We start from the raw sequence: 14,880 nt of genomic DNA on the forward strand, positions 1-14,880 counted from the left end.
TCTTCCTCTTCCCTGTCGATCAACCTTCCATGGAACCCCTTGCTGAAGGTGCTTCTACCAATCTAAATGTCACTTTGGACAGATTCAGTGCTCTTCCACGTGAAGTTGCTCATCACATTTTGTCATTTCTTCCCATATCCGACATCACTCGAGTTGGCGTGTTATCCCAAGAATGCAGAGCATTTTATCTGTCAACTCCCACATTGAACTTCACTGAATTCCCCTCGGAGTCCACTCGCACCTTCAACAGCCGTTTGGAGTTGATGGCTTCCTTGGACAAGTTCTTCATACATCGCCACCATAACAAGGTACAAAGCTTTTCTCTGGATTGGGTTTCTAAGTACGAACTTGGGGAAACAGATATTGAAAAGTGCTGCTCTGTTGAAAAATCTAGGGTTTTGGGTTGGATTGAAAATGCACTGACTTGCAACGTTGAAAAGCTTGATTTTTTCTTTCTTACTGTGATGCCAACCGTAGAAGATATTATTAGCGAGACCCAGATAGATTTTCCTTCATCTGTGTTTGTTTCTGGGTCTCTGAGGTCTCTCTCTCTATTTATGAAGTGTGCAACTCTTAAAGCTTCCACATTTTCTGCATCTTCTATCTGTAATCTGGTTTTTCTGAAGCTGAGAAGGGTTACCATGGAAGATGATGAGGGTTTTTGCAAATGGATCTGCTTCTGCTGCAGAAATATTAAGGAGTTGAGGCTCGAGTGTGTGATAGGGTTGCGAAAAATCGACATTGAGAGTTCGTCTTTGGAATCATTTGGTCTTGAGTTTCCCTCTTGTTATGATCTTTGCCATGTTAAAATCTCTGGTGAGAAAGTTGAAGATTTGCATATAAATTGGAAATTTAATGCTCCATTGCCTCGGACGAATTCGTTGGAGATTTTCTCTCCAAATCTTAAGCGTTTGAATTGGGTGGGTTATATGATGAATCACCAGAATCTGGGGGAGTTGAATTGTTTGGAAGAAGTTCAGATTTCTCTCATGGCTAATGGAGTAGATGATCCTGAAAGCAAAACACATGAGTTCCTCTCTAGCATTCGCAGTGCTAAAACACTCCGTATTGATCAAGGGACTGCAAAGGTAAAGAGTACGAAATTGAGAGGATAAAATCGGTTTACTGGTCTAAGTCTTTTTGTAGTGTTTAGGGTTTTATTGTCTTTTCTATTTGATTTGATTTGATAAAATCCTTTGGCTGTAATTTTGTTGTAGAATCTGTTCAAGGATGGCAACACACCCCCAATATTACATGAACTCTGTTGCTTGCATGTGACTATTTGGAGTGGTATCGATGACAAGGTTGTCCCGGCGCTGGCCTCACTTTTTAAAGGACTCCCTAATTTGACTACTTTGGAATTGACAGTATCATCTGATCAGCTACGCTTCTTCTTTTGCAGTGCAAATGCGGCTACTGTAAGTGAAAATCTACGTTCTCTCCAACATGCAGAGTACAGTTTACCATTGACAATCTTAGTTGCATTTCTTACTTGGGAACTATAATTGAATTGCTTGTTTGTTTGTTAATTTTCTAGTCATCTGGATTCGATAGGCGATATTGGGAACGCCAGCACCTGGAGTTTGTTTCTCAGTTGAAGTATGTAACCATAGAGCTTACTAACGGGTCTAATGGATTTGTGCTTGCAAAGTATCTGCTTGAACGTGCTCAGAATTTGGAGGAAATGCTTGTGATTTGCCTGCCCAATCAATGGAATTTCACAAGGAAGTTGAGGAGCAGCCGGATTATTTCTTCCAATGCTGCAGTTGGCTATCTGGAAAAAAGTGGGGGTCGTACAGGGGTCTAATCACCCAACTCTACATCCACATTTTGGGGTTTCAATGGTTCCTTTTCGGCATTGCAAATCAATGTTAAATCTAGTAGGGTTTGTTTTCTTCCTACATGTGTTATTAGGACAGAACTGGGCGGTTGATCCTGTAAGCTTTGTTTAAGGATATGGAGGATGGGAAAGTTCGGAACTGGATGATCGATCATATGTGTTTTGTTCAAGGATATGGACGATGCTCATCTCTTTTATTAGTATTAAGTTCTTATGCAACTTTACTTTCAAGATCTCCTTCTCTATGAACTTCAGTGTTTTGCCTCTAAAGAAAGCAGGTCTGTGAGGTTGAATCTCTGAGATTTTTAAGGTCAAAACTGTGTGCCCAATGTGTTGTGTGAATTGTTGTTTGGATTGTGAAAACTTGGGAATCAAGTAACGCCTTGGGCTTTGAAAGACCGGCCTAAATGGATCTTGAAAGTTTGTCCAATGTAGAATCTTTGATCGGTACACTATAGTAAAACCTCTCTAATTTAATACTATAATGGAATGATCTAAAGTAATTAAAAAAAATTCCGGATTTTTTTTGGTCGAACGATAGATTATGTTAAATTAGTCACCGATTGGGTTCGAACTCACATCGTCATGCAAAAGCTCAATACTTTTATATCACTATGGGAAAATACCACTTACCTAGAATATTTTTTTTATAAGTATTTTGTTTTGGAGGAAATATATATATATATATATATATATATATATATATATAAACTCAACATAATTCTTTAGTTTCACATAATTAAAAAAAAACAATAACAAAATAAAAGTTTTTATTCTTCCTCTAAACATTGTGAAGAGTAAACTGACCGAAATTCAAATTCCCCTCAAGAATGTGTTTGATTTTGATTTTTCCCTGAAATTTCTTTTAAAAAAAACTTTTAACATTTTTAGCTCATTTATTGCATATCGTCTATTTTCTTATCTCATTCAAATTTCTGTCAAATATAATCTACGTGACAATTTGATAAATCCCTATGCACCCCACCGTTTCATAGTTCCAATACACGTCCTTTCTCATTATTATTACTAGCATGTCCACAAAGACCATAAACCATGTTAGAACCCGTACCCATATTTTGATGGGTAAAAACCAATTTTCCCCTTAATTTAACCGATGCCATAGAAACTAGAAAACCCCTGCAGGAATCACACAGAGCAGGACGCCCCCAAATGCGCAAATTAGGTTTAGGTTTTCGAGAGGGGAACTTCCAAATCAATCACATTTCCAGAATCTGCATCGACCCAGTTGGGCTTGCACATCCTCCTACTCTTCCTAGTAAGCAGAATCTGGGTATGTCCTAGTTTCCTACCAAAAGAACGCATCTTTACTTTTGTTCGTTTAGAAATGAATCAAATTGTTGTTCTAGTTTCTGGATAATTCAATTTTTCCGTGAGTGAATTGAAAGAGGGGTTTTCCAGATAATTTATTTCTGAGTAATTACTGGCGCAAGTTAATGGATACTGGAAGTTGTGAGGGTGAGGGAGTTGATGGTAAGAGGAGGATGATAGACAGATTTAGTAATCTTCCTGACCATGTTGCCCACCACATACTTTCTTTCCTGACTATCTCGCACCTTGCCCGTTTCGGCTGCGTGTCCAGACGATGCAGGGAACTCTATCTGTCAGCTCCATTTTTGAACATTGATGAACTTCCTCGCTTGTCTGATGCCAAGTGTGGTAAGCTGCAAAGGTGGTTGAATTGTATGGATAGGTTCTTCTTTCTTCGTGGTAATAATAAGATACAGCGTCTTCGTGTTTGTTGGATGAGTCACTTTGTAGACGTTAGTGATAGTGATAGTGATGGTCATGTCGATGGCGATGATGAGGATGATGATGAAACACTGTGCTCCTGTGATGAGTATTTTCGAATGGTGTCATGGATACACAATGCAGTGCGGTGTAACGTTGAAGAGCTTGATCTTGATATTGGTCCTGGAGAGGCGATAGCTCCGGTGTTTCCGTCTTCTGTCTTTCTTTGTGGATCTTTGACGTCTCTGTCGGTGGACCTGGGTCGTGTAGTGCTTCACGTGCCCTCTTTTGCGTTTCCCTCTAATCTCAAATACTTGAAGTTGAAAAGCGGCATGGTAGAACAGGGGTTTTCCAAATGGATCTCATGTTGGTGCAAATGCATTGAGGAGTTGACTCTTGATGGAATTCATATGCGAGATACCACCATTGAAAGCTCGTCTTTGAAAAAATTTTCTTTTGTGGGGGACAATTTAACTGACACAGTTGACATCAGAGGCGATAAACTTGAAGAAATAGTTATCGACTGGCTGCTTCACTCTCCTAGAGAAAAATCGTTAAATATTAATGCCCCATGTCTTAAGTATTTGAGTTGGAAGGGGAATTTGATGGAAAGCCGAAATATCGGAAAATTAGAATTCTTAGAAGAAGCTGCTATTCTTCTGAAGCCTGAAGTAGATGGCTCTAGCGATGTACTTGAAGTTCTTTCCAGTTTATGCCGGGCTAAAGTTCTTAGCATAAACGAAGCGACAATTAAGGTACTGTGAACCAGAACCCTTCAGATCAGACTGATATATTTTTGTGTTGGCAATTTGAACTTAAATCTTCTATTTATTTCTTGTATGGGGTGATAGGGTAAGCTAAATATATATTGTTCTCATGTATCAGTAGACTTTAAAGCAGGAAGACGGATATTGCTTTTTATTAGTCTTGTTGAAATGAGTCAAAGAAATTGTGAAACATTATTTATCGCAGGCTTCATATCGGGAAGGATCCATTCCAGCATCGTTTGATAACGTTTCATCTCTCGATATACATATTAAAAGCTTTGGTGATGAGTTGGTCCCAGCAGTAGTCTCTCTTTTCAAGGGAATGCCCAATCTGTGTACTTTATACATAAATTCTAAGCGCCCTCTTTATGGCGATGAATATGATGTAAGTTAAAGTCTGTTGCTACTTGCTTCCTTCTCTCTTTCCATGTATAATATGTATCCTCAGGCTCATATTCATAACGGCTTTAAGATAATGCAGTTGTCCTTTCATTATATTTGGTTTAGACTCGTTGGGTGATACCCTATTGATTCCATTCTCTTTTTTCTCTTGCAGGCATGTGGGTTTAATATGGGATATTGGAAGATGCAAAACTTTGGTTTTATTCATCAGCTTAAGGAGGTTTCCATTGAGCTTTCTCATGGGACTAATGGAGTTGAGCTAATCAGGTATATACTCGAGTATGCCCAGAATTTGGAGACAATGCTCATAATTCATTCACCCCAACATTTGGACGAGCTTGTGACGAAGTTAGATGAAACCAAGAAAATTTCCAATGCCAAGATTTTCTTTAAGGAAAGTAAGAAATCTGTCTTTGTACTTTAGGGAACTTATTTATGCTATAATATCACTACCTTATTGGGAATGTTGACAGATCGGTTGTGGCACATCGAACTAGGTTTTGAGAATTCAACTAGCAATGTTTGTGTGTGCCATGAGTCTTTTGTTTGTTCTGTATCTACCATCGGATCAATGGAATCAGTTTCGGTAAGCATTTCGTTTTGAAGTAAGTTTTCTTGCTGTCCTTGAGCATTACTGTGTTGGTTGACTAAACATGACTGCATTCGTAGCGCCATTCACATCTCTGTTTCCTATTTCTCCACTGTCCTAATTTCTCATTCACCGGCATCCCCAAACCCAAAAAATTAAACAGTATTAGTGGAGCTCTACTAAATTAACTTCACGTTTTCGATTGTCTACTACCAAAAATTGCCTTGTGGTCATGTTATACGACTAGCAGTACGAACATCGTTAAAAATGATGCGCAATAAAAAAACCGGATGACAATAAGGAATGCTTCTGCGGCGAGGATGCTTCACAGGCCTTTCGTGATCGTTTGATGAGTCGTGGTGCAGATGGTTCAGACAGCGGTAGCAATGGCGATAAGGAATGCTCCTACAAAGATTATTTTCGGTTTGTCATGCGTCCATAGTGCATTAAGGTGTAATGTTGAAGAGCTTGATCTCGACATCAAACATGGACGTACCAAGTTTCCGTTTTCTTTTTATTCCTGTTGTTTTCTTGCCTTCTTTGATTCATGGGAGACCGAGCAGAAAACAGCACCGGCTAATTTTCGATTGCGGCAGCAAATCGAACTAGACATGGTTTCCTGCTCTGCATTGTATTTGAGGTGCATTGGTGAAAACACCTATATCAAAACTCTCCATAAATAAATCACTAGATCGTAATATTAACTGGCACTGACGGAAAAGTAATTCAATAGTAGACAGAATCGGTTTGATTCATGGAAGGAGTTGATGCTAATCCTCCTGAGAGCAGAACAATGGTAGACAGAATCAGTGATCTCCCAGACCATGTTGCCCATCACATCCCTTCCTTACTATCACACACCTGGCCAGTTTCGAATGCTTCTCGAAACGATACCAAGAACTGTGTCTGTCATCACCATCTTTGAATTTTGATGGATTTTCCATACCGAAGGGATCTAGTGAGCAGCAAACATTGGTCGATTGTTTGGATCGGTTCTTATTTCGTCGTGGTGATAATAAAATAAAATGCTTTCGAGTTCGGTGGTTCGAATGTATGCCCTTCTTCTTTGAGGCTTAGTATCGTCGCATTTGCGCTTGTGTCTGTTCGGATGTTGTCAAGGATCCGCAATGCAGTGAGCTGTAATGTTGAAGAACTTGATATTCACAATCACATACCACGTGAACGTATCGAGTTTCCGTCTTCTGTCTTTCTTTCTGGATCTTTAAAGTCTCTATCTGCGGATCTCAATTGTATGGTTCTTCATGTTCCCTCCTTTGAATTTTCCTCTAATCTCAAATTCTTGGAGTTGCGCGAGGAAAGAATAGAAGAGGGATTTTTCAAATGGATGTCATGTTGCTGTAAATGCATTGAGAAATTAGTGCTTAAAGATCTTACTGTGGAAACTATCACCATTGAAAGCTCGTCTTTAAAAACATTGTATATTGATGGTGAAGATTCTCTTCACATACTTAACATCTCTGGTCAGAAATTTGAAAATATACATATCTGCTGGAGAACTAGAAATCCTGAAAAAAAAAATCATTAAATATTTCTGCTCCGTGTCTTAGATCCTTGGCTTTGAAGGGGAGTTTGATGAATCACCCAAGTCTGAGTAATTTGGAACTGTTAGAAGAAGCTGCAGTCTTTCTGAATCCGAAAGTAGATGTTCTTGACCAGGTGTTTGAACTTTTTTGCAGTTTACGTAAGGCGAAACTGCTGTTTGTCAAGTAGTTTATGCCAAGTTTTGCTCAAACAAGTAAAAGGAAAATGAGAAACATGATTTATTGCAGTACTGTTATCGACAAGCTCTTCGAAAGGGATCCATGGCAGCAGCATTAGATGACGCTTCGTCTCTGCATATACATATTGAAAGATTTGTTGATTGAGTTAGTCCCAGCACTGGTCTCTCTTTTCAAACGATTGCCAAGTATTGCTTTCTGGTACGGAGGAGTTGAGCTAGCATGGTATATGCGCCAGTGCGCTAAGAATTCGGAGAAGATGGTCATAAGTCTCTCAACCCAGAGTTCGGAGGACATTATAAGGATGTTAGACGGAAACACGAAAATATCTAATGCCACAATTCTCTTCGAGGAATGTTAAGGAGAATGGTGAAAACGATCTGGGTATCAGAATGTGTATATGGCTGTTGTGTTCTTCGTACTGTATGTAAAATCTCAAACGATGATGTCTTCGTAATCTTGTCTTTTGAAGTTAATAGATCAACTAGCCTTTGTTCCAACTAAAGTTTAGAGTAGATCACTTTCATGATTTTACTTCTAACCAATTTCATAGTTTTGCCACTAGCACTACGATGTAATGGTATTTCTCTCGACTTAAAAGTGGGATTTTAGGTTCAACTTGACAAGTTCAATAATGCTTAAGAAAGAAGACAACAAAAATACTTGAGAAAACCAACAAAATCCTGAAACGATGCTTCCAATAATCTCAGCATACAAAGGTTTCAACATTGCAACATAAAGAAATCCTGAAAACGATCGGAAGTACATTCTTCTATCTCTTGATTGATTTTTCTTGAAAGCAGACAGCTACGGCAGCATTGAAAATCTGCTTTTCTCCAACTTCTTTGCAACTTTCTCCAAATCCTGGGGTAAATAAACAATGACCATTTTCTCCAAATTTGGAGCACACTTGAGCAAATACTTCGCGAACTCCATTCCATTAGACCCATTGCAAAGCTCTATGGTAACCTGCCTAAGCTGATAAACAAATGCAAGGTTTTGCAACTTCCAGTATTCGATATCAATCCCAGATGTCTGGAAAGGAAAGACGACAAGACGCAAATCAATTGACAATACCCAGAAAATATCAAATTGAAATCATGAATATCATGCCAACAAAGAGCGGGGGAGCGGGGTTAAACTTACATTAGATTCAGGGGCCTCAAGAGGTGGATTATACTTCATTAATACTAAATTGAACAGATTAGGCATTCCCCTCAAAAGGAAGACAATTGCTGGGATCAACTCGTCAACGAAGGTTTCGATACCCATACCCAAACAAAAGGTATCATACAATGGAGCTGGCCTGGATCCACCCCTGAATGGCCCTGCAATGTTATAGATCACGTTTCTCAGTTTAATCCCTTTTCTTTTCAGAAAAACCTATAACACGGATTTGTAAAACTAAAAACAACGTGAGATAGTAAGAAATATAAACTAATCCTATCATTGACATACCACAAAGAAGTAAAAGAAAAGAAGTCCGAATGACTGGTTCACTTTACCTTAATGGTCACTTCATTCAGAACAAGAACTTTAACCCTGCAAAAACTGTCAAGAACCTCAAATACATTGTCCTTGTCATCCCCTTGAGAATTCAAGGTAAGTATAGCTTCTGCCAAGCATTCAAATTTTCCCAGATTTGGGTGTTTCACCATGTTCCCAAGCCAATTCAAATGCTTGAGATTTGGGGGCAAAGATATTTAAGGATTTGTTGCTGGCCGAGGCAAAAGACCAGCATATAAATATACCTTCAAGTTTCTCACACGAGATGTTAATATGGCAGAGGTCAACAGAAAAACCAGAAAAGCTCAGTTTTTTCAGAGACGAGCTTTTGATGGTCATAGTTTCTATCCCATGAACTTCTTGAAGATTTAACTCCTCGATGCATTTGCAGCAACAGGAGATCCACTTGAAAAATCCCTCATTTTCTATAAAGATTTTTTTCAACTCCAAATACTTGAGATTAGATGGAAAAGTGAACGAGGGAGTCCTAAGAATCGTCCAATTCACATGCAGCACTAGATACCTCAAAGTTTCACATTGAAAGACACAAGACGGAAGTAGTTCATGCTCAGAATCATATACATCCGTCTCAAGATCCAGCACTTCGACCTTACACCTAACCGCATTTTGGATCCATGTGAACATTCGGGTACCTTCGTAGCAATCACGAGCACAGAAGCACGGTGGTTCTTCACCCTCTTATTCCTCAAGCTTGTATTCCTCATGCTTAAACCAACGAACACGAAAGCTCTGTATCTTACTATCCCCGCCATAGAAAAAGAACCTATCCAAATAACTCAACAACTTGAGCCGGTAATAACAAGTGGACGTATTCGCTAACGAAAACCCATCGAAGTTCAACTTAGGGGATGACAGGCAAAGCTCTCTGCATCTTTTAGACACACAACCGAAGCGAATGAGATCGGTCACAGTAAGAAAGGAGACAATGTGATGGGAAATCTGGTCTGGAAATTTGCTAAATACATCTATTATACTCTCACTCTCACTACAAACTCCTTCGCCTCGGGGACTTGCAGTAGCTTTTAACTCACCCTCGCTTTCCATGAAAGCCAATCAAAATCCGAATTTAGGGTTTTGCAAAAGAAGATGGCTTTTCAGTTTCTACTACGATTCACGGAGAATTTAACAGTAAAGCATCAATCAAATTATGCCTTTCTCCTTGCACAGTGAACAGAGATGAAGAAATGCCAACACTCACTTACCCATCTCGATTCTACCCACCATAAGTCCATCAGCGAGCCAGAATCGGCGGTGCGCTCCCATCATCCTCCGTCCCGAATCTGGATCTTGAAGAACCCTAAATTTGTTGATTTGGGGCTTTCGGATGGTTCCTAGGCTTTTATAAGTTTAGTATTTTTGTCGATTTCCTCTAAATTTGTTCCCGCAAATTCGAGTCCCGATTTGCCGCGTGAAATTTCTTTTGGCCCGCCAAAACCTTATTTACTTTTTATTTTTTCGACATCACCCGCCGAAACCTATATCATTCAAATTTATTTTTACTCTTTTTTTTATAAAAAAAAACTAACGAAAAGTTCAAAAATGTTTTAGTTTAATGAAAAAAAAAAACAAATAAAGATGTAACGAATAGTATCAAGAAAAGGTAAAATTATAATTTTTCATTAAAAGTGAACCGTACCGAAAGTGTTTCGTTAAAATTTTTTTTTTTTTTACAATAATATATTTACATGGATGGAAGAATTATTTGGTAAAGAGAAAATTATTTAAAACTTCACTTTCCTTTTTTTTTTTTTTTTTTTTTTTTGTCAAAATAAAACTTCACTCTTTGGAAATATGTCAATCTTTTTCTTAAAAAAAAAAAAATGAAATGTGGCTAACTATAAGAATATATGGCTCGCTTAATACACATGATCAGGTTCGAACAAAGAACTAAAGTTTTAGGTATATTTAAAGTGGAAGAGAATGATTTTTCCTTTGGAGGGGAATCAAATGAAGGACATTTAAGGCTACAAGTTTATTTATTTATTTGAACAAACGATATTATCTACACTAAAAGAGATGAGATGTGCTTAACCTCACAATGAGTTAACAATAATGTGGTTCAAATTCACTTTTGACGAGAATTGAATATAAAACTTCTCACTTACAAGTAAAAATAAATATTACTAGACCGTAGTATTACCGAGTCTTCCTTTAAATTTGTAATTGTTATGGAATCTTCCTTTTTCTTTTTCTTTTTTCTTTCAAATAAATCCCAAATTATGGAGATTTGGTTTCACGCATCAAAACTTGATAATTGTTCAGCCCGGTAAGAACATAGACAGTCTACAGAGATATATAATATAGACATAGTCCATGAATCATGAACTTGTCATCTTCCCGCGCAATCTTAACCACCGCACCGGCCACCCCCTCACCACCCGCACCGGCCGCAACCATGTCGGCACACTGATTGTCAAGTGGAAGAAGAGAGGGAACTGAAAAAGAAAGGAAAAAAAAAAAAAGATTTGAAACCTAGCCTGTTTGACAACATTTTTACTTGTGATTAGTACTAGAGCGAAATATATGGTAGTAATGAGAGATGGGAAAAGGGCAGGGGAGACAGAAGAAAGCTATGTATACCGAGCAAAGCATAAAATGAAAACTAGGCATGTTTACGTGCATTGCGTCGTGATTGCGTGTTTTACAACTTTCACAGACTAAAATGCAAATGCAGAAGCCAAAGAGAGAAGCTCATACGGGAGCAATTCCAAAAGGCCTTCAGAAGACAAACCACAATAATTTTGAAAGAAAGCTTTCCTTGCTAATTTTGAAAACAAAAATTCTAGCCTCGGCTATAGCCTGGGTCCGGCCCTGCCTACTAAGGTTTCGACATTGCAACAAAAATAAATTCTGAAAATTATCGAAACAGCTTTCTTCTACCTCTTGATTGATTTTTCCTGGAAGTCAATTGTCGCATTGGGAATCATCTTGCTTTTCTCTAACTCCCTTGTAATTTTTTCCAAGTCCTGGGAAGAATAAACTATTACCATCTTTTGCAAATTCTGAGCACACTCGATAATGTACCTTGCTAACTCCATTCCATTAGACCCGTGGCAAAGCTCTATAGCAACGTGCTTGAGCTGATAAACAAACGCGAGGTTTTGCAACTTCCAGTATTCCATGCTAATCCCCGATGCCTGGAAAGGAAAACAGGCAACATGCAAATCAACCCAAATTTAAGAAAGAAATAATTGCGTTATTCAAAAAAATCTTGAATATGTACCAGGATAAAAAAAAAGCAAGAGGAAGAGAGAGAGAAAAGGAGAAAGAAGTAGGGAGGGGGAGCTTATACTCTTGAAGCAAGCACTAGCATAAACTTACATTAGAGTTAGGGTCACCAGAGGGCGGATTCAACATTATGCATAAAGTACAAAGCTTAGGCATTGCTCTGAAGAGATAGACCATTGCTGGGATCAGCTCATCAATAAAGCTTCCAATTTCGATACACAAAGAACTAGTATCACATAGTGGAGCTGGCCTAGATGATAATTCCTTCAATGGAAGAGCCTGCAATGGTATATTGTTTCTCATTTTATTTTTTATTCTTTTCAACAAAATTTAGCATCGGTATGAATTTACATTCTGATTATCGTAAAACTAATATCATCACATCGGAGCATAAGAAACATAAATTATCTAATCCTACAGTTTCCAGATAACAAGATGAGAAGGAAGAGAAAAATTCAAATTGCAAAAACAAACTTGTTTCGCAATATATTTCTTATTATTTTCCACAAAACTCAGCATAGAAGTGAATTTTCGTTCTGGTTAATGTAAGATTAATGTCATATCTCAATTTTAAAACAGCGTTGTAGCTTAAGGAACGTAAAGTAACTAATCCTATCATTGCCATATCACAAAGATGTAAAGGAAAAAAGTTGAAAGAAGTTCAAAAAGAAAATGAAAAATCAGTTTGAGATGTTACAGTTCTGTTTACCTTAATGGTCGCTTCATTTAGCATAAAAAGTTTAGCCCTGCATAAACTGTGAAGAACCTCGACTATATTGTCCAAGATATCCAATGTTGGCTCCAAGAAAAATGAAGCTACTTCTAAGCGTTCTAATTTTCCCAAATTTGAGTGATTCATCAAACTCCCGAACCATTTGAAAGACTTCAGATTTGGGGCAAACATATTTAAGGATTTGTTTCTCGGTGAGTCCAATACCCAGCAAATACGTATGCACTCAAGCTTCTCACATGAGATGTTAATATGACATTTATCAATCAGAAAGATACCAGAACAGTTAAGTATTTTCAGAGACGAGCTTTCAACAGTAATTTCTTGTGTCACACAAACGTGTTCAAGGCTTAATTCCTCAATGAATTTACAGCAACACGAGATCCATTTGAAAAACCCACCACCATCGTCTATATCAACATTTTTCAACTCCAAGATCTTGAGATTAGATTGAAAAGCGAACGACGGAGTCTTAAGAACCGTACAGTTCAGGTGCAGTATTAGATGCCTCAAAGTTCCACACAAAAAGACACTAGCAGGAAACAGAAACCGTTCCTCCTCATCCTGATAATTCATCGCCAGATCAAGCACTTCAACATTACACCTTACTGCATTTTCAATCCATGTAAACAGTCTGAAACTCGCACAACAATCACAGACGCATTGTGCTTCTTCATCTTCACCCTCACATACATCATGCCTATACCAACGAAGGCGGAAGCTTTGTATCTTATTATCACCACGGTGGAAAAACAACCTATCCAAATAGGTAAACAATTCGAGCCGCTTATAACAAGTAGACGTATTCACCAAGGAAAATTCATCCAAATTCAACTTGGGAGACGACAGGCAAAGTTCTCTGCATCTTTTGGACACACAACCGAAACGAGCGAGGTCGGTTACAGCAAGTAGGCAAAGAATGTGATGGGAAATCTGGTCTGGAAGGTTACTAAATACATCTTTCATACTCTCACTTTCACGCCCACTACAAATTCCTTCACCTCGACGACTTGCAGAAGCCATTAACTTAAGCTTGCGACTCGTGAACCCAACTAATTTCTGTGTTAGGGTTTTGCAATATAAAGCTAGAATTTCAATTTCTACTACGATGCAAAGAGAATTGAACACCAAATCATCAATGTGAATCAAAATGCAGAAAAGTGGTACTTACCCATTTCGTACCAACAGAATCCGATCATACTGTAGCTAGTAGGAGCACGTTGGAGCCAAAATTGGTGTCGATCCATTGTGCCCTTACCTCCTAGAAAGAAGAGTAGAAAGAACCCTAATTTTGTTAAATTGGGGGTGTTACTGATATTTGAGAATGCCGGCGTTCTGGCAGAACTAGGCATATATATATAGTTACGCCCCATTTGTTTTAATTCAATATATTGATATACTACTCTGTATTTATATGTTTTACTTCCGCACTCTAAATTCTATGGACGGCTTTACTGCCTGCTGCTGTTAGTTCCGCCCCATTTGGTATCAGAGCCAAGTGGTTGGTAATTGCATTAGCATCTATCTAATCTGTTGTTAGTTATCCACATACCTGTATCTTATCTGCATTTCTTAATCGTCGGTCCTCAGTTCTTCTTTCTTCCAGCCAAACAGTAAGACGTGGTTCAAACAATAAGTCCCAGGAGAGGCATGAGCGGGGGAAGAGTCTAGACACACGAGGAAGGTGAATCTTTTAAGTCTTGCATATAGTATACTTGTTTTGTGCATATCATGAGTAGATTATTTAGATCTAATTCAATGGCCAGCACTAGCTCTAGATCCAACTTAGGAACCATACCTGACATTGTCAATGAAGAACAAAAACTGGATTTTCAAACATATGAAAGTATTGATATTTCTAAATGGAACATTCCAAAGGTTTCAACCCAAAACATTTACAAGAAAAAATGGTCTTTGACCTCTTTTAAATCAGAACATCACGTCAAAACAGTTGAGAAGGCGTATGCTCTTAGCAAAGAACATGAGACTTGTCAATTATTTTCTCCAGAACAAATCAAAGCGCATCGCAAAAATGGTCATAATTATCTTCATATTGGTTTAGTTCAAATCGCAGTTAAACCATTAACACGCAAAGGTCTTAACACTTCTATTCTTTTATGTCTACGCGACGCTAGATTTACTGCAAAACTTTGGTTTTACCCTCGCGACCACACTTTTTTGATCCAAACAACCTAAGAAAATGCAAACATAAGAGTACCAAGAGCCATTAGGTGGTCAGACATCAGTCTCCCTTCAGATTGGTGTTTAATGAATGAAAGTAAGCCGGTTTCCGTTCAAAATAGCCTTGT

At 38.3% G+C, this 14,880-nt stretch overlaps 3 protein-coding genes and 1 long non-coding RNA gene across 8 annotated transcripts; 2 read left to right on the forward strand and 2 right to left on the reverse strand.

Annotated features, from left to right (window-relative positions):
• On the forward strand, positions 1–1,867 carry LOC137713348 (F-box/LRR-repeat protein At4g14103-like). The gene is made up of 3 exons (XM_088684797.1): positions 1–1,088; positions 1,218–1,418; positions 1,538–1,867. Exons 1-3 carry the CDS (start codon positions 30–32, stop codon positions 1,805–1,807), a joined length of 1,530 nt encoding a protein of 509 aa, XP_088540923.1. The 5' UTR covers positions 1–29; the 3' UTR covers positions 1,808–1,867.
• Positions 1,868–2,748: 881 nt separating this feature from the next.
• LOC137713635 (F-box/LRR-repeat protein At4g14103) lies at positions 2,749–5,348 on the forward strand. Of its 2 annotated transcripts, XM_068452959.2 has the most exons (3): positions 2,749–4,344; positions 4,562–4,741; positions 4,913–5,348. In XM_068452959.2, the coding sequence occupies exons 1-3, from the start codon at positions 3,295–3,297 to the stop codon at positions 5,180–5,182; spliced, it is 1,500 nt and encodes a 499-aa protein (XP_068309060.2). In that variant the 5' UTR covers positions 2,749–3,294; the 3' UTR covers positions 5,183–5,348. The 2 variants fall into 2 exon arrangements, with proteins under 2 accessions (XP_068309060.2, XP_088540925.1); XM_088684799.1 differs by lacking the exon at positions 4,562–4,741 and having other exon boundaries at positions 2,875–4,344.
• A 2,398-nt stretch (positions 5,349–7,746) lies between these two features.
• On the reverse strand, positions 7,747–8,414 carry LOC137713961 (uncharacterized). The gene is made up of 2 exons (XR_015955571.1): positions 8,233–8,414; positions 7,747–8,121 (listed from the first exon to the last, which is right to left on the reverse strand). It is a non-coding gene; the product is annotated as an uncharacterized LOC137713961 (long non-coding RNA).
• Positions 8,415–10,570: 2,156 nt separating this feature from the next.
• Positions 10,571–13,927, reverse strand: LOC137713698 (F-box/LRR-repeat protein At4g14103). 4 transcript variants are annotated; one of them, XM_088684833.1, is made up of 5 exons: positions 13,743–13,903; positions 12,551–13,630; positions 11,935–12,120; positions 11,494–11,750; positions 10,571–11,048 (listed from the first exon to the last, which is right to left on the reverse strand). In XM_088684833.1, the coding sequence occupies exons 2-5, from the start codon at positions 13,592–13,594 to the stop codon at positions 11,027–11,029; spliced, it is 1,509 nt and encodes a 502-aa protein (XP_088540959.1). In that variant the 5' UTR covers positions 13,595–13,630; positions 13,743–13,903; the 3' UTR covers positions 10,571–11,026. The 4 variants fall into 4 exon arrangements, with proteins under 4 accessions (XP_088540959.1, XP_068309136.2, XP_088540960.1 ...); XM_068453035.2 differs by having other exon boundaries at positions 12,551–13,927; XM_088684834.1 differs by lacking the exon at positions 11,935–12,120 and having other exon boundaries at positions 10,653–11,048; positions 12,551–13,897.
• Between the last annotated feature and the right edge of the window lie 953 nt (positions 13,928–14,880).

This window comes from Pyrus communis, chromosome 14 (genome assembly GCF_041283825.1).
Source record: "Pyrus communis isolate YQ-2024b chromosome 14, ASM4128382v1, whole genome shotgun sequence".
In the NCBI taxonomy this organism is placed as follows: Eukaryota; Viridiplantae; Streptophyta; class Magnoliopsida; order Rosales; family Rosaceae; genus Pyrus; species Pyrus communis.

Coding starts and splice junctions, on each gene's coding strand:
- LOC137713348 (XM_088684797.1), top strand. CDS start 30: ATGGAACCCCTTGCTGAAGGTGCTTCTACCAATCTAAATGTCACTTTG. Junction 1,089..1,217: donor TTGATCAAGGGACTGCAAAG/GTAAAGAGTACG, acceptor ATTTTGTTGTAG/AATCTGTTCAAGGATGGCAA. Junction 1,419..1,537: donor GCAGTGCAAATGCGGCTACT/GTAAGTGAAAAT, acceptor TTAATTTTCTAG/TCATCTGGATTCGATAGGCG.
- LOC137713635 (XM_068452959.2), top strand. CDS start 3,295: ATGGATACTGGAAGTTGTGAGGGTGAGGGAGTTGATGGTAAGAGGAGG. Junction 4,345..4,561: donor TAAACGAAGCGACAATTAAG/GTACTGTGAACC, acceptor TATTTATCGCAG/GCTTCATATCGGGAAGGATC. Junction 4,742..4,912: donor TTTATGGCGATGAATATGAT/GTAAGTTAAAGT, acceptor TTTCTCTTGCAG/GCATGTGGGTTTAATATGGG.
- LOC137713698 (XM_068453035.2), bottom strand. CDS start 13,594: ATGGCTTCTGCAAGTCGTCGAGGTGAAGGAATTTGTAGTGGGCGTGAA. Junction 12,121..12,550: donor TAAATGAAGCGACCATTAAG/GTAAACAGAACT, acceptor ATACCATTGCAG/GCTCTTCCATTGAAGGAATT. Junction 11,049..11,493: donor CAGGAAAAATCAATCAAGAG/GTAGAAGAAAGC, acceptor TTTCTTTTTCAG/TTCCCTCTCTTCTTCCACTT.